Source organism: Colossoma macropomum, unplaced genomic scaffold, assembly GCF_904425465.1.
Source record: "Colossoma macropomum unplaced genomic scaffold, Colossoma_macropomum, whole genome shotgun sequence".
Classification (NCBI taxonomy): Eukaryota; Metazoa; Chordata; class Actinopteri; order Characiformes; family Serrasalmidae; genus Colossoma; species Colossoma macropomum.
In genome coordinates this window covers 28,596,958-28,621,436 of record NW_023494785.1, presented here as the reverse complement: position 1 = coordinate 28,621,436, position 24,479 = coordinate 28,596,958, and the positions used below count along the sequence as shown (strand labels likewise).

The 24,479-nt window shown below is 40.0% G+C and overlaps 1 protein-coding gene across 9 annotated transcripts in view; it reads left to right on the top strand.

The window, feature by feature from the left end:
• ptprma (protein tyrosine phosphatase receptor type Ma) overlaps positions 1–24,479 on the top strand; it is a 263,649-nt gene that overhangs the window by 75,305 nt on the left and 163,865 nt on the right. For all 9 annotated transcript variants that reach the window (XM_036589675.1, XM_036589718.1, XM_036589694.1 and 6 more), the window contains exon 3: positions 22,269–22,543. In XM_036589675.1, coding sequence (XP_036445568.1) covers positions 22,269–22,543 — 275 coding nt within the window. The remainder of the gene's footprint in view (positions 1–22,268; positions 22,544–24,479) is intronic.

Sequence of the window (24,479 nt, the reverse complement as noted above, 5' to 3'; positions counted from 1 at the left end):
AAACTTGTCAGCACATAGAAAGCTCAGATTCAACATGCTGATACATTTTACTCTGTACAGTGCCATAATACCTCTGGCAGCAGATTTAAATGAGTTAAAGGGACCATCGCATAATTCTTAAAACAGATTGCTGGCGAGGCACTTCAACAGCGTGATTATGGGTCACGTATAATCAAAATGAGTGTTATCGCTCTGTGTTCTAAATTATTCTACATTATCTTCCTATAACAAAGTGTTCTGATAGGTTGTACCATAATGCCTCTTCAGAACAGCACCAGATAAACAAGTGATTCTAATTTATCAGAGAGTACTGTGTGCTCTGTGTCTGAAAAACCAAACATTTTCCTTTTGAAATTACCCCAAAATTTAATTTTACTATACACTAGCAGCAGTGCATTTTATATTTTTGAAACTGTTATCCCAATTAAATGTGTTACTTTAAGTATACATCATCTTCAAACTGAGCTGTTATGGACTGGAGGCCTCTGCTGCAGTGCATTTTCTAGAATAATTTGTCTTTGACTCATTAGACTGCTCTACATATCTGCTCTAATGAATCAGGTTTCCTGCCTTACTGTATTATAATATAGTATATTTTGTCACCATTTTTTAGAAGTGGCAGAAAGATAGTCATCATAACTCAGGGCCTCTACTGGATTATTGCTTTAATAAAGCAGTTTTTTTATAGATTTGACACCATGCCGCAGAGCGACATGAGGAGAATCTTGCCTATTCTTGCTGTGAGATATAGAGAGAAGTGGAAAAGAGCTCTTTTGCTATCCTCTTTCCACTTGCAGCGTCATGAAATAATGATATCCCCGAACAGGACAGGTTTGGCCAGCCGCTGCTTTGCCTTTAGGCATACTAGGACTAGTTTATAAATACATTCTTTTGTCATGGTCGAGGCCTCTTTTCTCCCTGAGCTGCTTTCCTGCTATCCTCTCAGCAGCAGTTGGGCTGTTTACATTGTAAATAGGGGCAGACCACTGGGGACGCCACTGAAGACATACTACAATTTATACCTTAGGGGCAGTAGGGGGATAAACACACTTTTCAGTTGCGCATTCTTTTTGTTTTTTTTTTCCTTCTTTTTTTCCACGTATGAGCACTACTGTACCTACAGTGTCTAGAGTGAGCCTCTGGCCTCAAAGGAAGCAGATGGTACTTCCCTGAATCTTGGCAACAGAAGTTCACACAATCCACGGAAGCCATTAGACAAAGAGGCTGGGGAGGGTGATAGGCCACCTGGGCAAGAAGAAACGCGTCATAGAAGAAAACAGCCGAAAAGGAAAAAAAATAACTCTTAAAATTGCAGAGTATTGACTCATACACAAATTGTCTGTGATGAGCTATTCATGCACAAAAGACTAAATGCTCCCATTTCTCCCTGTGTATGTGAAAGGAACAGAGACATGCCAATTATGTTGTTCTTTGCACCAAGGACACCCTTTCCGCCAATTTCAGGTATTACGCGTGGAATCACGTCATGCTGACGATTATCCGATGCTTTTACATGAGGCTTTTGCATGACCTTACCTGCATAACACTGTGTATGCCTTTTGAGTAGGGATAAAAAGTGGAGGGATGTAAAAAATGATGCATTCGGCTTCATCGGTTTTTGAATATTAAAACTGATTAGAATAATTTTCAACATAGTACACACCCGCTTTTTGGCAAAACATTACTTTTTGGGCTACATACAGTTTTAAAAAATCCACACATTTTCCAAAATCACAAAATTACATCATTATGATGTAAACCAAGTCATTCAGAGTAATCTGTTGTGAAATGCTCCATTCTAGAGAAACTTAGTCATTGTTTACAACAATGCCAATAGGCACCAGATATCTTAAAGTTTCAGTGTATCTAATGTCTGATCTCTGAGACATTGTTCTATGATAGTTTTAAGACAAGCTTTTAGTCTAAAGCATTTTTTTAGTCCATTCTTGGTGGAAAGGTACATGCAGTGCTTGTAAGGAAAAATAGTAACCAAAGAAAATGTATTTTTTCAGTGTTACCACTATTTTACCTTTATCTACATTACATACAAAAACTCAGTAGATATGAGAAAGTTTTGGAGGTTTTGAATAGCAAATGAAATGGCTATATTTGTGTTGTAAGCATTACCACCACCGTTATAAAGAAATCGGAGTTGGTAAATTTTTTTCTGCTATGCACATTTCACATCAAACCTCTCTGAATGACTTTGTTTACATCTCAGTGGTTGATTAGTCTAGACACATTTGTGTATTGAATGTATTTTTAAAACTCTAAGTCAAACTGAAAGAATACACTCAAATGCAATCATTTCCTAAAGATCTGTAATCAAATTATTGTGAGAGCAGAGATTTTTAAATCATTAGGAAACAGTGCAGTTGAAAAAGTCTAACATTTCTGTCTCATTTGAACACCCTCAGCTCATCTTGTAATCTGATAGCTAGACATTAATGCTTAAAATAGATTTGGTAATCACATAGACACGCAGCACTGAGGGTGTGTGCGCCGTTCATCCTCATTTAAAAGTGCTCGCCCATCTTCAGGCACACTAAGCGTTTTGACAAAGTGCTGAAGGAGCAGGTTGTGCGTACACGGGGGGAAGAAGTGGATCTAGATAAAGAGGGTAACCTAGAAGCATAAGAACACCTGCCCAACTTTCCTCATTAACATTTGAAGAGAACATTTTAAAAAATCTTAGGGAATGAAGCTGTTGAGCTCTTTGTCCTTGCTGTACATTTGAGAGCATTCTCTGACCTCCATAAGAATCTTATCAGTCTTAGACAAAGTGTTACTGGCAGCATTAATGTGTGTGTTTGTGTGTGTGTGTGTGTGTGTGTGTGTATTGGTTTGTTTCTACGTGTGTGAGGAGCAGAAAGAGGGAGAATGTAATGAAGAAATAGGAAGAAAGAAAGAAAGAGACATTGAGGAAAAGAAGAATTGTGGCAGTGTGCATGATAGATTTGTAAAAATGCATTGATACGTTATAATACATTAAATGGAGTAATGGAATACATGAAATTCAGGGAGAGGACCATGCCTGAACCCCCTTCTCTTTTCAGTCTTACACCCTGTGAATTCCCATCTCTACTTGCCATTTTCTGAGAGGTTTTTGCAGTCCCCACCATCTCCCCATCTCCCTGTTCCTCTGTCCTATATGTCAGCCTTACCACCATCCAGAGGTCTGGCCTTCTAGCTCCAAGCAGAAGCTACCCAGAACTTTGGCCCTTGTTCTCTTCCCTCCTTCAGTCAGTCTCCCCTCATCTGTTGAAGGCACGGTCTGAGTCCCACTTTGGAATGGTATAACTGGTTATTTTGATTATAATGAAGTGTGCACTTACATTTTGGCTAAAATGAAAATATAAGAAAGGTTTGTTGTATTGTTTAATTGTCTGTATTCCACACTTGTGGAAATAGTTCCTCCACACTGTCAGAAAAAAATGCGCAGTGCAGGTACACTTTTGCTTCTCAGAGTATAAACAATGTAATTGTACCCTCAAAATTAATTAAGTTTTAATTAATTAATTAATTAATTAATTAATTAAGTTTTAAAGATGCACTGTGTTCACTTTCCCAGGTGAAAGTTGTATATTTGTGCCTTTCCATATCCTAATGTTTTAAAATAGGAAAATAAAATTAAACACCTTGAATCAAGACAGGGTATCTGGAGTCTTTGCAACTTGCACTGGAATATGGTACAATTATGTTCCATATCTAAAGGTGTTAAAGATGTAATATTGAGGGTACCACCCCCCAGTGACAGGAGGGGTACCACCCCATTGACAATCCAGTACCTTCTTTTGTGTATTCACTGTATTTTTTAAAAACAATTCTTAATCACATAAAAATTCAATAATTTCCTGAAGAATTGTAACTGATCCAGATGTGCTGGCCTCAGTCACTTGTTCAGCAGCAACAAAGCTGAGAGACAGACAAACAGACAGCAGCCTAGACAGCTGGTTTAGTTGATTCCTGTACAATATGAATGTCTGTAAATCCTTATGAATTTAGTATAAAACACTAATAACTTGGTCAATCCTCAATCCTGCACCAGATTTATTTTAACCAGCTAAACTTACTGAAAACCCGTCACTAAACAAAGATTTTAAAACACTGAATTTACTTCTTTATCTTCACTGCTACAGTAAGCAAATGTCCGGTCTGACTCTTTCTCTGACATAATATTACCGCACATATGTCTCACAGTGCCTTTGGGACGTCCATCATGAAAAAAGGATGTATAAATGCGTAACTGTTTGTTACAAGCCGAAAACAGGAATAAGAGCTAATATTCTAAAATGAACAAACACTTAAAGCTATAGTTAATTATGTAAATATAATTGTTTTAAGGGTGGTTTTAAGAACAAGTATTTGTGTACTGGTTTGGAAACGGCTATAAGTATTGGAAACCTGTGCAGAACTGTCAGACCCCCATCCTGAGATGATTTGTAAGTTCTGCGCCTGAGAGTGGTCAGAATAATGACTGTGCTAGTCATTACAGCAAATTACATCAGAGCCTCAGACCACTGGATTTTGATTAGGCACTGGATTCGCCATGCATGTCCTCAGTTGAAACACAGCTTTAATGTGATGGAGATCAAGCTCCCTCTTCTTCTCTAATGCTTTCCTGCTCTCAGAAATGTATGGTAAGCTAGTGGAACAGTATTACAGCTGAGGCTCCTGCTTAATGAAAGGAAAATGTGCGTTTCCGCGTTCGGGCCATTCGCTGCAGCTCATCAAAAAAAGATAGACCACGCTCACAAATGAGTGGAGATGATCAGTTGTCACTGATGATGGGATGAAACGAGTTGAGGGTGAGGTTCATGACAGAGTGCCTGTGAGATTAAACCTTTATGTCCATCCATCAAGAGTTCATCAAAAGGACCTCAACGCAGGTCATGTTAATCCAAATGACTGTTTCCTTTAAAACAAACTGATTTGATAGGTTACACCATAATGCCTCTACAGAAAAACACCAGAAAAACAAGATCTGTTCTTATCATGTACAAATTATCTGTCAAAGAGTACAGTATGCACTGGAGCTGAGAAAGCAGGCACTTACCTCTTAAGATTATCCAAATATGTCATGATGACGTATATTAGCAGCAGATCTGTACATCCATTTTTATCTTTTGAAGCTGTTATCTTGAGTAAATTTGTTACTTTAAATATACATCAGTCTCAGACTGACACTGAGATGAGCCGTTATGGACTGGAGGCCTCTCATGCAGTGCATTTACTGGAATAATTTGTCTTTGACTCATTAGACTGCTCTTTATCTCTGCTCTATTGAATTAGGTTTCCTGCCCTCTTACTGTGGAACTTGCAGGAAACTGTGAGAGACAATATCTCTGACAGTGTGTGTACATTCACTGCAGCCGTGGTCTCCGTCATACTTCCTTCCATCAATAAAAGGCTGATTTTAAAAGCAGTCGGTCAGCAGCGCTATTGTGTCAGTAATTGGGGTTTCTCAGTGTGCTAATGAGGCTAGTCTATGTTTATTCATCATTCAAGGTCTTCTGTCTGCTTCACAGTACCAGGAAGGGGTGGGTGATACGGTGAAAAAAAAAATCACGATAATGAAAGACGTTTTCACGATACACAATATGCATCAAGATATTTAGTTTTTCTGAAGGTTAATAAGACAGACAGAATGCAGCAGTAGTGCCTCATTTAAAATTACTATTAAAAGAGTACAATGACTTTTATTCAACATTTCACCATGTTCTGCATCAAATCCAGTTATTTAAGACTGACTAGGCTCTCTTTGTAATGAAACATGCAGTTGGTTAGTGTTCTTTAAGTACCTACAGTATGCATGGAAAAGCACATTGGTGTATTTTGCGACTGATGTTGGGAAATACTTTATTTTAGGGATACCTACATCAGGCCATCATAACACATACATAAGCACTGAATAATGAATTTATAAATCATTACTTGGGTATTCATAAACAAGTTATGGCATTAATCGCAGGATGGCATAAGATATTTTATGGAGTAAACAACTTTGTATTGGCACAGGAGGCCTCAAACTAAAGTGACATACATTTGTTCCATTTATAACACTGTTATGAATCATCATTTTCAAGTAATAGAACTTGAAAGGCAGAGACCTAGTTAAGAGCATCATAGATCAGTTCTGTATTTTTGTAAACACAGTTGTGTTTTTGTTTTTTTTTTACAGTTTCTGTTAAATAGATCTATGTGGCTGACATGAACAGTTAACTCAGCTTTTTGTGTCTGGAGTAACATAATAGTACTTAGTAGAAAGTATTACACATGTATAATAACTAAAAGGATATCTACTTTTACTCAAGTAATATTTTACCCAAAGGTAGTTCTACTTTTACTCACATACAGGACGTTTATATGGGAATATGTATATTAATACATATAGGAAGGCTTTAAAATCTTCGGTCAAACTGATGTATAGTGTGGTTCCCTGCCTAATAAGATGCATTGCATGAGAATGATGCTTAATAACAGTGTTATAAATGGAACAAATGTCCATCACTGTAGTTTAAGCCTCTTTATGTTTACTTCATAAAACTTCTTGTGACATCTTGCAATCCTGGCATAAGCTGTTAATATTCAAGTATTGCTTATAAATATGCTATTCAGTGTTAATGCATGTGCCATGAAGTCCCTATGTATTACCCACCACTAGTACCAGGGCTCAATCTACCGGGTGGTTTTCAGTTCTTCATCCATCCATCCATCATCTAAACCGCTTATCCTTCTGGGTCGCGGTGGGGTGCTGGAGCCTATCCCAGCTGTCATTGGGCGGAAGGCAGGATACACCCTGGACAGGTCGCCAGTCCATCGCAGGGCAGACAGACAGACATACACATTCACACACTCACACTCACACCTATGGGCAATTTAGCACGTCCAATCGGCCTGACTGCATGTTTTTGGACTGTGGGAGGAAACCCACGCAGACACGGGGAGAACAGGCAAACTCCACACAGAAACGACCCTGGTCACCCGGCCGGGAATCAAACCCAGGCCCTTCTTGCTGTGAGGCGACAGCGCTACCCACTGTGCCACTGTGCCGCCCGGTTTTTAGTTCTTTGACCCCTAAAATAAGATGCAAAATTGTATTGAATACGGTGTGTGAAATTGAGACACACGTCTGTGTGTGCACAAGACGCTTTCCAGCCCGAAACATTCATAACGCAGCATGGCAGTGCTTCAATGCAACATTCACCTGAAGAACTGAGCAATCAATGTATACTGGATTACATTTTTTAGTAGTTAATTGACATTTTATTTAACATGTAAACTAGTTTTAAGTTCTATAACCCACTGTTTTCTGATATTATGTAACCTATTTATGAACCTCTTTTAAGAGTGAGGTAAGATAAGATTAGTCAACTTGCAGGCCTTTTGGTCAGCTGTGAAAATCAGGGGAAAACAGGGGACAGCTAGTTGTAGCACATATGTGACATTGCAGTTGCGTGGCCGTAAGGTCTCGGTGATGAGCTGTGGCTGTAAATGGCTCTGCAGGTTGCGCTGGCACAGTGGAGGATTGTTGGCAGTCTACATGGAGCTACAGCTCCCCCGCAGGCCGAGGCCCCGAGCCCACACCACAGGTGTCCCGTAAGCCATGGAGCCCAGCCAAAGCGGAGTGTCGTCCACGAGTTCCATCAGGGTGCCTCCATAAAGAGCGCTCAGAAAGACCGCCAGTCAGTTGCCCAGAGACGCAGCTGGTGTCCAAGAGTGGGTGGAACCCTCAGTTGTTGCCAAGCAAATCTACTGGCTAATGGGCAATGCTATGCAAATGTGACATGTATCCCAACGAATGGCTGAGCAGATAATTGTTGGCTAGAGTCTTCTCCAGCCCAGTTAGCCTTTTGACTCTGATCAACACAATTAAGAAGAGAGAAAATGAATTCACTCTGAGCATTAAATTACAAAGTTTTGCCCAAATTGAAATAACTTGGACTGCTTATGTTTGAAATGGCTCTGAGCAACATTAGCCAGCCTGAGCCTGTGTTTGTTTCCCTTGGAACTTAGGCCAGACACCAATAAAGGTCAACAGAGAGCCATCCAACCTTCTCTGCATGCAGAGCACTCGGCATGTTAGGGGTCAGGAGCATAGCTGTTCCTGTTTATATTTACACATGAAGTTTATATTGAAATGAGCCATAAACTCAATTACCGGATGCCCCTTCAGGCAAACAGCCCCCCCTCCGGTGCTCGACCCATCCGGACAGTCCTATTCTGCACATGGCAGTGATACATCACCTCCACCATACACAAATCCTATTTCCAATAAGCCCAACTTCAATTTACACAGCACTTAGCATGTGAAGGTTAATCAATTAGCGCAGGCTCTGGTACACATGAACTGAAGGCCTCAGCAGCGTCTTCACAACCATTAATCCTAACTTTGAAAATGGGAAAGAGAACACTCATCTAATTCCAAACAAATACGCTCATCAACATCCTCCTGTGGCAGTGGGCCAAATTGGTTGCTCATGTGTTCAAGTTCATGAAGACACAAGACTGAAGCACTGCATGTGTATGGCTAGTCATGGCAGCTGCCGAATTGGAAACCACGAAAAGCTATCGATTCAGTGTATTTTTGCAATGGCAGTCGTAAGCAATAGATTGAAAAGGGCTCGTGAAACGGAGGGCGGGGTGATTTGGCTACACCGGGCCGTGTGCACCGCACACTGGGATTCACCTCCAACCCTGATATGATTACAGCGGTCTCAAATGGCTGCCGAAGGACCATGCCTGTTGATCAGCTGAATGAAATGTGAGATTGGATTTTTTTCTGAATGCAGTTTAATTAGATTTCAGTCCTTGTCAATGCCTGCTATCCTTCATGAATACAAGCAGCTGTGCTCTCCTGCAATATAGCAGGCACACCAGGCAACAGATCCTTTAACCCTTCGATGTGGAATTCAGGTCATTATGACCCTCTGGCCCTGTATTAAGAACTATCTCTTTAATAGGCATTTGTCCTTGTCCAAATATGCTTTGAATGAAAAACATTTAGTTATCCAGAAAGATTACAAATAAGCTTTTGAGAAAATAAAAAAATGGAGAACATCACTCAGACAAGACATTTAGAAAAGAAAATTTCAAATTTCAGTAAAGCATGCTTGCAATATATTTTATGCTTTAAGAACCCTCTAACATAGTCTTTGAGCCTCAGTGAATGTTGTCGCTGTCTATAAAAAAACATGAATCTCCAAAATGGTAATTCCAAGTTATTTCTATTGTTCCATTCATCATGAAATGTTTATCCAATGTAAAAGTTAGCTGCTGTGCTCAAACCTTGTAGAAAAATAAAAATTGGAAAAAAAATGTAGACATAAGGTGCACCATTAGAAGTATGTGCTCTTTATTGGTTTATACTGTTTGTATTTTATTCCCTTTTTTTAATTCCCAATTTAGTAATTTAGTTTTGGCCAACTCCTGCTTGCTAGATCTTTTCCTATCACATTATGCTATCAAGGTTGGAGGGTGAAGGTTATCATATGCTTTCCCTGAGGCGTCTGTATCCATCTCTCAGCTGCCACTAATGCAACATCATTAGACAGCTCAACACACTTGAAGGAGATTGCAAACTGCTAATTCTGTTAAGTCTGCCAAAGCTGGGTTCTTAGTCTGGCTGGTGGGCTCTGCACGTTTTGGGGCAGTCGGTGTCGATACCTGGGAGAAAAAATCGAGTAATTTGGGCACAGACAGATGTTTTGCCTCCCAGTCACGTTTCAGACAGCGTAAATCACGCGTTTGATTTTTGTAATCTGACCTCAGCATAATCTAGGAGTTTAAGGCACAAGCACAATCAAGGGCATGTACATCTAAAACTCTGAAAACTAACATGTTAATTGCATTTTTACATCCATGACCCTTTACTGTTTCTACCTGCTGCTTTCTTACATTGCAAACAGCAGCAATAACAGCAGCAGCAGCAAGCCGTTTCACGTTTGTTTATTTGTGTTTTCTAGTACGTTCTTCAACAGTTCTTTCTAAAAAAAATGTTGATTTGCAAGAACTTTACAAATCAGTTAGTGGATTCCAGAGTTCTGTTTCTAATGTAGTGGTGCAGATGTGCTGTTTATTAATGTGTGCGGTAAAGGCCTGTAATGTAAGCTTAAATTAAGGTTTCATCTGTAGCATCATTTTGACCTGATTTCTGCAAAAGAGGAACTGCATTAATTCGCTGTTAGTCATTCATTATTTCCTTTTTTCACTTCTGAGTGTGTCTCTGTGTCTCTCTGACTCTTCCTCTCTTCCTTCATTGTTACAAGGCCTGCGCTCTGATAAACGATCCTAAATGTAGCACACACATTTTTCTAATCCTTTCTCTCTGATGGAGAGTCATTGATCCATGTGCTAAGTGAAAGCTGGTGTCTCCTCCCAACTAGAGAAATCTCATTATCCATCGTGTTCACTCGTGGGAAGGTGTTTACACGCAATAACAAGTCCACTGGAACGGAACCAACAAGACAATTGTGCGGCGCAACCAATGTTATCATCTCGCCTCCTCTCTCTCGCACCCAGACACACTCTGTGCGTGTGTTTAACCTCTTGAATCATGTATCTCGTTAAAATATTTAAGTGCACGGGTGAATGAGGCCTGGTAGGCTGCACTGGGCAATGCTTTTTTGCATAATGCCTTTTTAAACATGCATCAGAGCAGCGTCTGCCATTAACCTGGAAATAAAGCCATTATTGTGCACTTGTTCCTTTTGCGGTTGCACGGAGTCACACAGCACTTAGCCAAGAATCAATTCTGAGAGGAGTTTGTCTGTCAAGGATGGGGGAAGGGATCTTTTGTTCCTCACCTTCTTTAGAAATCATTAATGTTTGGCCATCACTAGGATGATACTGCCTTATACATCCTGTTTGATTATTTTAAATATCCTAAATTTATTGTTTTATTTAATGCTGTGCAGAGTCAATACCTGACCCTGAGTCAAAAACAGATGCTTAAGGAAAGAAGTGCCAAGGTTTAAATTAATCGTGCACTTCACCACAAACTTTAAAAGCACCAAACGTACTAGCAGAACTTCAAAGAAGCTATTACCTTACTACCACCCTTGCAGACATGTTCAAAATGATTGAACCAACCTGCATTTGTGGTTTACTGATTTTGTGCATTTGTTTTTAGGATGTTTTCATGATGTTAGGCTCCACCGACATGTTCATGACACATTGTAAAGTAACTTCACAGTTTGAGAAGTCAACAAACTATACATTCTGTATTAAATTAGAAACGCAGAGCTTTCTGACAACATGCCATATGTGGTTTTGAGTGCCGTACGTCCCTGTGAAATACCAGACTGGTTTTGTATATTATTGTGCTTTTTCCATTTAAAAAGTGTTATTTTTGCATTTGCATGCTAATTTCATCTTTAATGTTCAATATTTGTGTTAATAATTAGTATTACAGAAATGTTGAGCTTGTGTTGAATCAGAGGATATAGATCACTTAACAACAGTGTAATATATGACCAGTTCAAAATATAAAGATATGCCCAGCCAGCCACTGTTGTCTTAGATTCTAATCCAAAATCTTAAACAGTAACGCTTTATTTGAACCCTGCTACATAACAGTGACCTAACTGTGCTATAAACATGTCATGGCAGATGTCACATGTTGTCATGAGTTATGAAAGATATCAGTAATATAGCAGTGTTGTGTTACCATTACTGTCATTGCATAGCTTTTCCCATTGGTGCCATTAAACGCTGACTACCCTGTCCTTAGCACCTGGTACTGGTACTGGTAATATTTTTGGTACCACCTTCATCGAGGATCTTTTGTCTTGCTGCCATCAGCCTCCTCTGAACAAAATTTGTCTCCTTCACGTTATGGCAGTTTCATGTTGTGTCACTATGGTAACCAGCTACATTGAGGGCTACTATATCTGTAGTGGAAAATAAAGTAGCTGGTATGAAAAGCGAGTAGAGTTGAATAGAGTCAAATAGAGTCAAGTTGAGCCATGGAAAAGCGTCATAATTGTCAAGACGTTCATCATAATGTTTGATATCTTTATGTCATTGCTATATCAGTATTATGTAGTAGAGCTCAAGTAAAGTGTTACTGGTAAAACTACTGAATTGTTTATGTCAAATCCCAGCTGGCTGCCAGTATGGCTGGGTCTACCATATGGGTGACCTAGATGACTACCCAGATGAAGGACATCAAAAGGTTGCTTAAAAAAAGTGCACAGTTTAAAATGCACTGTTAACATGACACTATTCAAATCATTCAGTTTACTGTAAATCTATTCACACAACACAACATTCGTCCATAAACGTCCAAAAAGCATTGTCATTGTGTCATCTTAATGAGCAAGCTGACGCCCTCTCACCGGCGTACCTGAACGATCTTGACGAGGTCTTAGCAATGGAATTACTGCTGGTTATGTTTAGATATTTTGTGAACAATCAATAGAACGAGTCTTTGAAAAATCCAAGACCTTTTTAGCAAGTGGTCTTACATTATTAAGATAGATTTGTGGGGATAGGGTACTATAGCTTTAGTCCCAAGGACACCACCGGTTCCTAATTTAGCCCTGCCAGACATTTTCAAAATGACCTCCGTAACTAGCTATCAGTGATATATGCAAAGGCTGATCTTTGAGGCTGCTGTTATTGTCTGTGCTGCATGGAATTCTGTGGCTTTATTCCAAAATGCGAATTTCTATGCTGTTGCTTCCCTGTTGTGCAGGAAATAACAGTTTATTTCTTTTTTCTTTTTCTTTTTTTTCACCAGAATAGCACAAACCAATTAATGGTTTGTACTGTTTTTAAAGTCGCACCCTTTATGGAAATTCACAAACAGCCATTCAATTGCTTTTGAAAGCCATTTGCTCTTAATTGGTCCTGAATGCCTTTTGCTGAGGAAAGGGGTGAGAGGGGGCACATTTCATAGCGAATGCATTATAGACATTGCTAAAACAGTTCCATTACAATATGGTTTCAGAATACTTTAAAAATTACCCCTGAATTTGTGGTGGCGTAAAGTGCGAGGGGGTGAGGCCGTTGAAAGCTGAACTGATGTTTGGGCTTTTGTGTTGGCTGTGAGGGAGCCAGACTCACCTAATGATGTTTTCCCTATAATGATGCAAGTGGGGGCAAAGGTCATTTAGCTCATTGCTTTCCCTCTCACACATTCCGGTCTCCAGTGTGAGCTGTAGTGTGTAAGCATTTAAAACATCATTTCCCCCTGGACACGGCCCACAGGGAAGAAAAACAGGCTATGAGAGTCTGATAGGAATCACCAGCAGTTAATTATCAGCATCCTCTAAAATGGACAGCAGGGGAAATGATACTGTGAGGATGCTGCTATCGCTTTCAGGTACAAATCAATTATACAAGAACCTCCCATTCTTCCAAGAAAGGCAACTGGGATGTCTATTAGAAGAAAATAAGCAGTTCAGTCACTGTAGTCTTTACGTTCTCGTCTTGGAGTTCCTCTGCTCTTCTGGTTGACTTTGTAAATATCACTCAAGGCCATTTTCTGACACACAGAAAACACGTACAGTATCTTATTTAGCAAGAGACAATGGACTGTTTGAATGGATGTCAGGATCTTGTGCTGTAACTGCGCTCACTAAGTGCTGATGCGTGGTCTGGTGGCTGTAGATGGTGATATGAGGAGAGCGTTGATCTGCAGATGTGGAGTAATGAGTGTGTTCACTCAGCTTTCTCCTGTCACAAGACGCTTGGGCAGTGCCACTCTGCCAGAGTGTGCCTGGCTCACTGTCACTGCATGCCAGCAGGCTCTAATTTCTCCGTTTGATGTACAGAGAGCCACTCTCTGTTATTAGCCCTCTCTCTCTCCACGCTCTCTTGTTTTGGGTAGTCCGCCCTCGGCTGAGTTGTAGGCAAAATTTGAATGTGGCCCGCCATAACACGGGTCCCCTCAGTACTGTGCGATGGAGTAACACGTTTTCCATGCATTCCTTTGCTCCCACTGTTAACAACGCCATTCACAGAAGAGGTGGCCACGAGCTGAGATGATCAGGTACTGCAACTTGTCGCAAACAAATCACCAACAGATTGCTTCCTTTATTCCAGGGGTAGCGGGAGAAATGGTTTTGTTAGTCTAATGAGGTGCAAAAATGGCACATGGCAGGTGTGTAATACGCAGCTGATGCCAACTCCATTATTCGCAATGCGACTGTAATTGCATTTTTTGAGCGCTCTGCTTTTTTTTCACCGTGCCTCATGATGGCAGGAGCCTCTGAAGGCTCTCACAGGCCATCAGAGGCCCCCGGAAAGCAGTAAAAATGCTTCTACTCCACACTAGCCAGACGGTGATACCTGATAGCAGCACTAAAACAGTTGCACTGCATTAACACAGCCGTAAAACAATAAGGAACCAGGAACACGAGTACGTCTGCTTTTGTAATTTAATTTATACCACAATTTTTATAGCCTGCCATGTCCAGCAAGTCGTATTTCCCACAGTTCAATACATCACACTATCACTATTAGTTTAGGGAGGAAGGTAAGATTATACATGTTGGTTTTGTGGCAAGCTGCATGGCTTTCATGCCATTTTGAAACAACGATATGCTGCTAAGAGGAAAGAAAGGAAGAATGTTGGAGCCAAGTTAAGTGAGGAATACACAAAAGAGCTTTAATGTATTTAGATTTATTCCAGAAGTTGGGTTTTATCAAAAATCTCAGCGCACCAAATATAGTGCCTGACTTTATAGAAAGACTCCAATGTAGTGGCTGGGCATTTTGAGATAAGCAGCTCGTTAAACTTTGCATCTACTGCTTGGAGGTAAAAGAACATTCAAATGTCTTCCAAACCAAAACGTGTGAATTTTCTTGAGTGGATGGGTAATTTTGGATGAAAAGAGCTTGTATAATTACACTCTGAACTACCTGTTCTGTTTACTTATCAGGCTCACTTTCTTGAGATGGTGTTTTCTGTCAAAAGTGTTCATTAAAATGTAAGGCCAAGAGTTTCCCAAAACTGCCACAGAAATGTTAAATATATGAGTTGTTTAAATCATATGCAAATGAGCAAGCATTGTTTATTATTTTCTTTTTTTATGAGCTGTCCACCAATGTTAGCCATAATCAGTTACCACCTACTGTAGGTCTGTATATATATATATATATATATATATATATATGTGTGTGTGTGTGTGTGTATGTATATATATATATATATGTAAACACTCAGCTACTACAAATCACAAGTGCCTTAACGTGAGTGTGTTAAGGAATTGTTAAGGATGTAACTGAGAAAGCAGAAATAGCGTGGCCGGCTATGGCAAGGCTTTATCACTATTCGGGCTAACTAGATAAAAGATATCTCTCTGATGAACAAACATAGCACATCATCCACTGAGGAGAAAAGTCTTTATGTAGAAGACAACAAGGTAACATGTCCTCATCAGCATCCAGCATGTTAACTCACTAGCTCATTTGAAGACAGACTCTGTTACTCATTATACATGAAAGCCTACAGATTTCTTTTGGCTATTTTTGAATAATAAAACATGCTTGTAAATGTATTCGTCTGCACACTGATACACTTCTGTGTTTACACAGTATTTTCCCCCCTTAAAAATACCTGATGCCTATCGCACTACAAAATATATATATATATATATATATATATATATATATTTTGCTTTTTTTCCTTTCTGCAATTGACCATATAACTTTTATGGAATGTCAAAAATCACTCAGGATGCTCATGCCCACAATTTACTGATATTTAGATTTGCCTAATAATTCAAAGCAATATTTGATGATGCCTTTGTTGTCCTCCAGAAGAGAAGATTGTTAGGCGATGCTGAGCTACTCTGCTCAAATGTTTACATTTCATTGATTTTACTGCATTTATAACCCTCTGTTAATAAATGTCCCCATAATTCTAATCCGGCTGGATCTAATTATGTTACCTGCGTACCGAAACTTTTGTGTATTGGCAGCAGGGATTCCCAGTCAAGGATGATTCTGGAATTACTAGAATATCAGCTCTGCACTTATAAGGCAGCACATTAGCTGGCTGACCTACTCAAGAGCCTACCGATGAATATAAATTGAGCTATTTGAGCATGTAAACATTTTTTTTCCTAAGCTGAATTATCAGTCCATGGATGCGGCCTTGTTTTTTTCCTCCATCTTCACTCACACTTAACAAATCCCTGCCTTCCATGCCCTCCTGATTTTATACGTTACCATCTTTTTTCCTGCTAGATATGAAAAAAATAAAACAGATATCAAAGGTGGCTTGAAGATAAAGGTGTCACAATAGAAGAAAGGAATCTCTTGAAAAGCGCGTGTGGCTTTTTTCTGTGTTTCAAATACGTGTCAGAGGGACGTGCTGTAAAGTGCCGTTCCTCTTCCTTCACCTGTAAACATGTAGTCAAAGGAGGAGGACACTTGCGAACATCACTTGAAAGACTCAGGCTTTCAGATTTTGTACAGTGTTTTGCTCAATACTGAAATGAAGCACTGTACATGCTGATAAATGAAAGCTTTTGAAAGCACATTAGAAAGCAGTTTGTATCAAAAGGACCAGCTTAAATATTTTGTTCAGTTGTTGCAGATAGAGCTCCAGAGATGAATAATGAGAGGGAGATTTTTTTCTCCCAAGTGGGAGTAGCCTTTTATTTCATTCAGATAACAATGTTGGCAGAAAGCTTTGAATTATTGTAACCAGGTACCATCTTTCACGCAGCACTGCTAAATACAGGCTGATTTATTCGGTGGTTGAACTGCTTTTAGGACTCTGAGACGTTTCACCGGCCGCTGTGTTAGTACGAGTTCTGTACAGGTTAATGTGTACAGACACTGAAGCAAATGTGTGCTAGCCCTCTCTCTCGCCCCTTCCTCTCTCCCTCTTTGTCTCTATTTCTTTCTTCGTCATTCCCTCTCTCAAACTATCTCTCTCTGAATTCATTTCAGTTCTCTCTGTATTTCTCTTTTCCTCTTCCTTTCTCTCTCATTCTCTCCTTTTTCAATGCTGCTTTCTCTTTCTCGTTCTCACTCTCTCTCTCCCTGCATTTCTCTCTTTCGGAATTCAGTTTTCTTCCTCTCAATTTCTCTCTTTGAATTTAATTCTTTCTTGCTATCTCTTATTCTCTCTCTTAATCTCTCTCTCTTTCTCTAATTTTTGTTATTTCATACCATCTCTCTTATTTCTTTCCCTCTTTCCCTCTTCGCACAACTCTCTCTTGTTCTCTCTCTCACTCTCGCTCTCTCTCTCTCCCTTTGTTTTGCTCTCTCTGAATTCAATTCAGTTCTCTTCCCTTCACTCTCCCTCTGTATATCTCTCTCTCTGTCTTGCTCTCTCTCTCCCTCTTTCTCTCTGGAGAGATGGTAATAAACAGATGTAAATTAGTTCAGTTCAGTAAATCAGGCTGTGGGATTGATCTTAATGATAGGAGGTTTTAATGAATGATCTCAAAGGGTGGTTGAATCTGTGCCTTCAGGAGTCATCTCTTGTCCAGGCTGCTTTCCACCAAGCTCAACTCTCCCCCTCCTCTACATTTTTATCACAATCCTCACAACTGTCTTAAGATGCTGTTGTGTTGCCGTGGTTATGAATGATCAAATCAGCGCTCTCTGCAATTCTCACGGGCTAAAAGAGATCGGCGATAACGCTGGCTGGGAAATGAGTCGTCTAGGGGGGGAATTTAACACCTCAACCTGCAATTTCAGCCAGACACCGGAAAACAGAGACGGACAAGGCTGAGCATGTTGCCATGTGTCAGCTATTGTTTAACAGATATTACAGAAGAGCCCCTGGGCTGATGTAAAGGTGTCTGTTTGCCTTTCCCCCCGTGTCATTATATATACATTGCAAACAGGTCCAGACATGCTCAGAGCAGGTATGGAGACCTCCAGAAAGGAAACACTATGGAGTAAAGGGTGGGTGCTGCAGTGCTCAGATGTATGATGAATGCTGATGTATGGCACATCATGCCAGCATCATCTTTTTACTTGTTTTATGTTAGGGATTTTGTTAACATGTGCTCCAGAAGAACTGACCTAAAGTTACAATTCTAGTTCTAGTTTATTTCTGTCTGCTTGAGACCGCTGGAATGATCATAAAAAATGCACTAAACACAATTTAATTGTCTTTTTGGTCATTTAGTGGCTAATTAGCACTTACTGGAGATGTGATAGTGCTTGATGATTTTATCCTCACTTAGAAGAGTAGAAAATTAACTAAACTGTCATTGGTTTCAGCTGCAAGTGTTACTATAAATAGAGAACACTTTTGATTACCATTAGGACCTGTTGGTATAAATTTTGATCAGGTACCAAAAACCATAAAACTGGAACCATCAGGCAGATGACCGATAGAAAAGACACTGCTTCAGTTTTCCGATGCCAAAGGTTCCAGTACTTATATAGACATTATAGATACCTTTCACAGTCTTGCCTCTCCCTCCGTGATGCTGCAGAAGCAGAGCTTTGGTGATTAGAGTTTTATAATCCTGAAATAGACAGACGAGTGGGCCTCTGTAATGGCCCTTGACCCAGAGAGAGTGGTGATTGTCAAGGGCTGGCATGGAGCCTCTCAGGCTCAATTTGCCCCTCGCTGCTCTTGAGAAAGTATTGTGGTCTTATTGATCCAGGCCTGCGCCCGAGGCCGTGTCTGAAAGGTAGCCGGGCAGTACTAATGGACTAACTCAGACTAACTCGCGCTAACCTGCTCCTGCAGCCCGGCTCCACGCTCCCTGTTTCCATGGTACGCTCTGCAGGGCGGCACAGGAGCGCAAGGCCTGAAACCCAGTATCACACTGCTTTCACTCTAACTCTCTCCTCATCACTCTCCTTCTCTCTCCTTTTCCCCTTCTTCCTGTCTCTCTTACTCTCTCTGTTTTTAACCTTTTCTCTCTTCCTTCTTTCTCTGTCTCTCACTCTTGTCTTTCTATCTCTTTTGCTTTCTATCTCTCTCTCTCTCTCTGTTTTTCCTTCTTTTCATCTCTCTCCACTCTCCCTCTCTCGCTTTCTCTCTCTCCCATTCTCCCTCTATCTTGCTTTCTCTCTTTCTGTTTTTCTCTGTCTCTCTGTCTCTCTCTCTCATTTTGTCTCTATTTTCCTTGTCTTTCTCCCACTCGCCCTCACTCTTGTTTTCTCTCTCTTTCTCTTTATTTCTCTCTTTTTTGCCTTTTCTTTTTGTCGCTCTCTCCTGCTTTCTTTTGCTTTGTCTCTCTCTTCTCTTTCCCTCCCTTTACCCTCTCTCTCTACCTCTCCTTTTATCTGTCTCTCTCGCTCTCTTTCTCTCTCTCCCACTCTCCCTCTCTTTTGCTTTCTGTTTCTCTCTTTATCTTTCCCTTTCTCTCTCTATCTCACTATCTCTCTCTCTCTCACTCTCTCTCTCTCTCTCTTACAGCCTGCTCTTAAATTATAATACGTGCTGTAGGCTTTGACACATTTGACCACATGTTTGGACAAATTGCTGTTGTTTACTCATAATGAAGGCTTTACCAGTAGAATGAAGTGAATACAGGTAGATGGTGGCCAGAGTTCTTTGATAGTCACTAAGTGTGGAGTTTCGCCCGTCACACACGCAGATGTGTTGAGTTACTTGGAGGTGACAGTTACAATAGAATGCAGTCTCAGCAGTTTCAGTAATGACTTCATCGTGTCACTAGATCTGGCATATGGAGCACAGACTGTGTTGACATCCTCATTTCCAGCAAGCTTGTAAGATTATAAGTTTGTGGGAGTGTTCAGCCTGTTTGTAGGATTGTTTTCTTATAGCATTGCAGTAATAGCAATGGTACATTGGAGTCAAAGGGGCCTTCAGGGGCAACATTTAAATAGACATCCAATGCAGATTCACAGCAGGGTTCAGAAATGAAATAAAAAATCAGTTTACTCTGATCAGAAGCAGTTTTTAACATTTGTGTTCTTGCATTTTAATCCCAACATAACATTCCAAACCACTTAGAATAAAATGACAAAACTGGTTAATTCTCTTCCTTTTACACAGCCTGTATGTAGACCTAATATAATATAATAGTAGGTCTGGAAAACTATTAGACCCAGCAGTTGTGTTTGTATTGATAGGGATATGATCACACAAACAGGCTATGGAATTTTTATGTTTGCTCCGAAGTATAGCTGTGAAATAATCTGCAAAAATTTACCAGAGGTTGTTATGATGAAAGTAAGCCCAAATGCAAAGTTACACGTCATCAGTAGAGATATGTTTCTTGCGTCATAATATGCGATGCAAACAAAATCGTGAGTATCTGGAAACCCACAGAGGACTTTCATGGCCTACTTATAGTTGTGTGATTACTGAATGAGTCTGTAGTCAGGGCAGTAGTACCACTTGAATGCCATGTAAGTCTTCTGAAATAATGCACTGAAAGAAATCACTGAAGACATTATATTGATCCCAAAACATTTGGTGTTGTAGAGGCCAATGGGCTAAACAGAACAAATAACGTCATTAACCAGTAACCAAGATTTCAAATGAAAGCTTCTGTTCCGGAGCAGTTAATGATTAACACATTTTGGTTGCATTTTAGTTCCTATCAAGATACAGTTTGTTTTTCATTTTCATTCTTCAAACAGGTTTAGAGCCCTAATTCACAGAATGAATCATAGAAATATTGTTAGGACTCCCTACCAGTGAGAACATGACCACATCTTATGAGTGCAGGGTTAGCTGTTGAGACAGATATTGTACTGCAGTAATGTAGCATTGTTGCAGCCAGCCTTGTAAATATGAGCCTCTAACAAAAAAAAAATCAGGCTGTTATGAGAGAGAGATGTCAAGGAGAATTATGTGTTTTCATTGAAGTTCCTTTATTAAGCAAAGCATTTAAGCCAACCCAAATAAAGGTGACTGAATTTCCTCTCTTAATGGCAGGATACATTCTTGTGTAAAGAGTGAAGCTAGCCAGAACAATGTCTCCCCAAGCTCTTCACTGATGCCATAACAAACTTGCCGAGCAGAGCTGCTCATTTCATGCACTTAAAATGTGAGGAAATGATTCTTGATGAGCCTGTCCATTCCCTCTGTCTCTCTCTCACACTCTCTCTCTCTGCCTTTTAGAGATGTGTCAACACACAGGCTGAGAGTCAATAGTTGGGTTTCCAGGATGAGAGGCAGATATTAGCGTTAATGTAGAGGTTATTCATTAACTATTCTGAAGACTCACTTCCTCGGTGTGTTTTCAGACCTTCTAGCTCTCAAGGTGTTAGCCAAGCAAACTGTTCACACATTAGAGCTTTTTAAAGCAAATGGTTTAGAGACCTCACTGCTGTATTTGACCATTGGGGCAGATAATTGGGCAAAAAAAAGGAAAGGAAAGACAAAAGAAAAGAAGAAAAGAAAATACTTTGATAAAACTGAGTTGACTTTGTCAAATGATGGCACTTTATGGCCATATCACTCATGGACCTGAATATTTGAAATGAGCGTAGGGTGTTTCCAGTATACCAGGTCAGAGGAATTAACGTGTGTTTCCGGAGACCTTGGTGTGTCTGCACTGAGGACACAGAACAATGTGTCCATTGAGTGCTGCTTTTCCAGGACAAACAGCTGGCTCAGCTATCCTGTGTACACAAGCGTGCTTTTGTGTATACACTGTGTATATATACTCTATTATGCTTGTAGGCACCTGCTCATGCTACATTTTTTTAAATTGAGGGTATTAATAGGGTGTTTGTCCCTATTTCCTGCAGTAACAGCCTCTAAGTTTCTGGAATAAGAAGTTGGAACATTACTGTGAAGATAGCATTCAGCCACAAGAGCATTAGTGAGCTTAGGTACTGATGTTAGATGATCAGTTCTGTATCATAAACTCCACTACAGCTTATCCCAAAGATACTGGATGGAGCTCCATCACTCCAGAGAACACAGTTCCACTGCTCCACAGTCCAGTGCTGTGGTTTTTTATATAATTTTAATAGCTGCTTTTCTATGGAGATTATACAAGCTTTGTGTATGTAATTGAGCAACTGTGTCAGCAAGGCGTGCACTTTAAAGTAGCTCCATTCACTAATTAGAAGGGGTGTCTGGATACTATACACACTAAGGTCAAGAACCACTAATGTCTGAATGCTCTATGTTATATTGATCTTATAATTACCATTATATATTAGACAAATAAGTGTACAAATGCATACATAATGGTAATGATGTGATTAATCTACCAAATTGAAATATACGCTATAATATACAGAATAAATTATACATTTTAGCTTTGTGATGTCAAGGAAAATATTACATATAGAATTTTGTCTGACAGTTTCTCACATGAGATTTACTGAAATTCTGGCTTTCTTTTGTGCAGGCTCAGCCTTCATGATGGTGAACACTTCTGGAAGGTTCCTTCAACAGAAAGCCCAGCTGTTTGTTCCCCCACTAAAGGAGAATGACACCCACTGCCTCACATTCCAGTATTATGGAGCCAGCGGTGAAGGCTCAAGCCCTGGGCACCTCAATATCTATGTTAAAGAGAACAACAGCCCTCTGGGCTTACCTGTGTGGAACTCCTCTGGACCTGCCTTCCATACGTGGAGGCAAGTAGAGCTGGCAGTCAGCACCTTCTGGCCCAATTTTTACCAGGTAAGAACTGTACAGTTTTAACAAAACATTTTTACACCAATAAGCATTTAACCAGAATGAGTTACAGTGCTGTGCACACACACCACACTTTTGGCAAGGAAATTGTGAGGTTAGTACAGAGTGTACAATTCACAAAGTTTTATGAAATGGTTGCAGAACCTCTGGAGGGTTTTAATGATTCTTAGGGTGGGACCATCACTGATCTGAAATAAAATATGCAGCTGTTGTCATCACAATAAAATAAGAAAAAAATAAGATTCTGGTTATTTACTTTCTTTTGGCATCATACACAGCAGAGCGTCTAACTGATTAATTCCCTTCACTAAGTGTTCATTCACACTCGACACAGCACAAAAGCACAACACAAAGCCACCCAGGTAGGTTGATTTGACACCTGCCATGCTGAAGTAGCATTGCCTGTTGATCTGAGCAGGGAATCCATCCTAATTGAGAGAGAAAGTCCCAATTACTTCTTGCTAAAATGGATTCCCAGTGCCTTTCCTCCGGGCTTGGCTGTGCAGGTAGAATGAGATGCGGCCTTCGTGCCTTAACTGTCCAGCCAGGGCCCTGTGTGCATCTTTAATGGCTGAAAAGTCATTGTGTAAAGAACTGGCTCCACAGGAGCGCTTTTTGTGACAGAAGAGATCTTTTATGGGCTCAACTGGAGAAGAGTGTGCAAGCAGAAAGGAAAAGAATAGAGCAAGAACAGAACAGGGAAGGAAGATGCTACTGTTTTTCGGGTCTGCTTAGTCTACAGGGTACTCAAGGCAAGACCAGCTGTGCAATGATATGATCTCTGGCCATAAATTGTTCAGACTAAGTTAGGGATTGTGATGAATTCAGAAGCTTTCCTAACAAATATATATTTGGGACATAACTAAGGGTGTAACAACATATTAATTCTAACTGTTGCAGCGCTTTTTAAGGCCACAGCATGATTTGGTCAATCAAGCGTACATACATCAGTCCATTTCATGAAATTCTCATAAATGTTAACCTTTTGATGATATGATAATGATAAACATCTTGGGTGTTTCTGTCAAACAAAGTTTAAAGTAACATGTAGTGTTGCTGACAATGAATATAAGCCAGTAGTCACAAGTCAACATGATAATTCATTAGCTATTTTTAACTAAATACATTAGCATTTTTTACTAAACCCATTCCTTTATTAAAGGTTTACTGACAAATAGGGATACACCATGATATCGGAATCACAATGGTAACTGCAGATAATTGCTTAAAAATTGCAGTGGCACTGGACATATGTTTAGATTTAACTTATATTTCAAACTAATAAATGATTTTGTATTATACTCTGGAAAAGCAAAATAATTAGGCGATTAGGTGAGGCATTTGTAAACCTACGGAAATAAATCCTATATCTTTCTGTAATGCAAATCTAGATGCATTCAGTCCCCAGTTTCTGTATTTTATACATGTTTATGTATCGTCATCAGCAGATGTCTACATGGAAAATATTAGATAGTGGCATCGGCCTACAATTCCCATATCAGTGCCATCAAGTTGTTACCACTGGCAGCCATGTGAATAGTGTTTCCCCAGAATGTCCTGTTTTCTCATTGGGTCTTCAGGCTTCTGAATAGCTGGTTTATGATTTTGTCCATGTGGTTTTCTTGGTAAAGTACAGAAAAGTGGTTCACGTTGCCACCTTCTGCACAGTTGAGTTGATGTCTTTGCCGTTGTTACCTGTTATCTGCAGATGACATCGTCCTATATTACTGCTGCCCAATATAGGTGATAGATTAGGTCTGGCACCTCTGCTAAGACCTTTCTGCCGTGGGAGACCCTGAAAGCATAGCTCTCTGCTTATCTGCTTGTCTCCTCACCTTGACAAAGCATCATACCATGAGAAGGAAATGTTCATCTTCTAGATGTTGCTTTACAAATGTTGTTGCTATACAAATCAAAATCT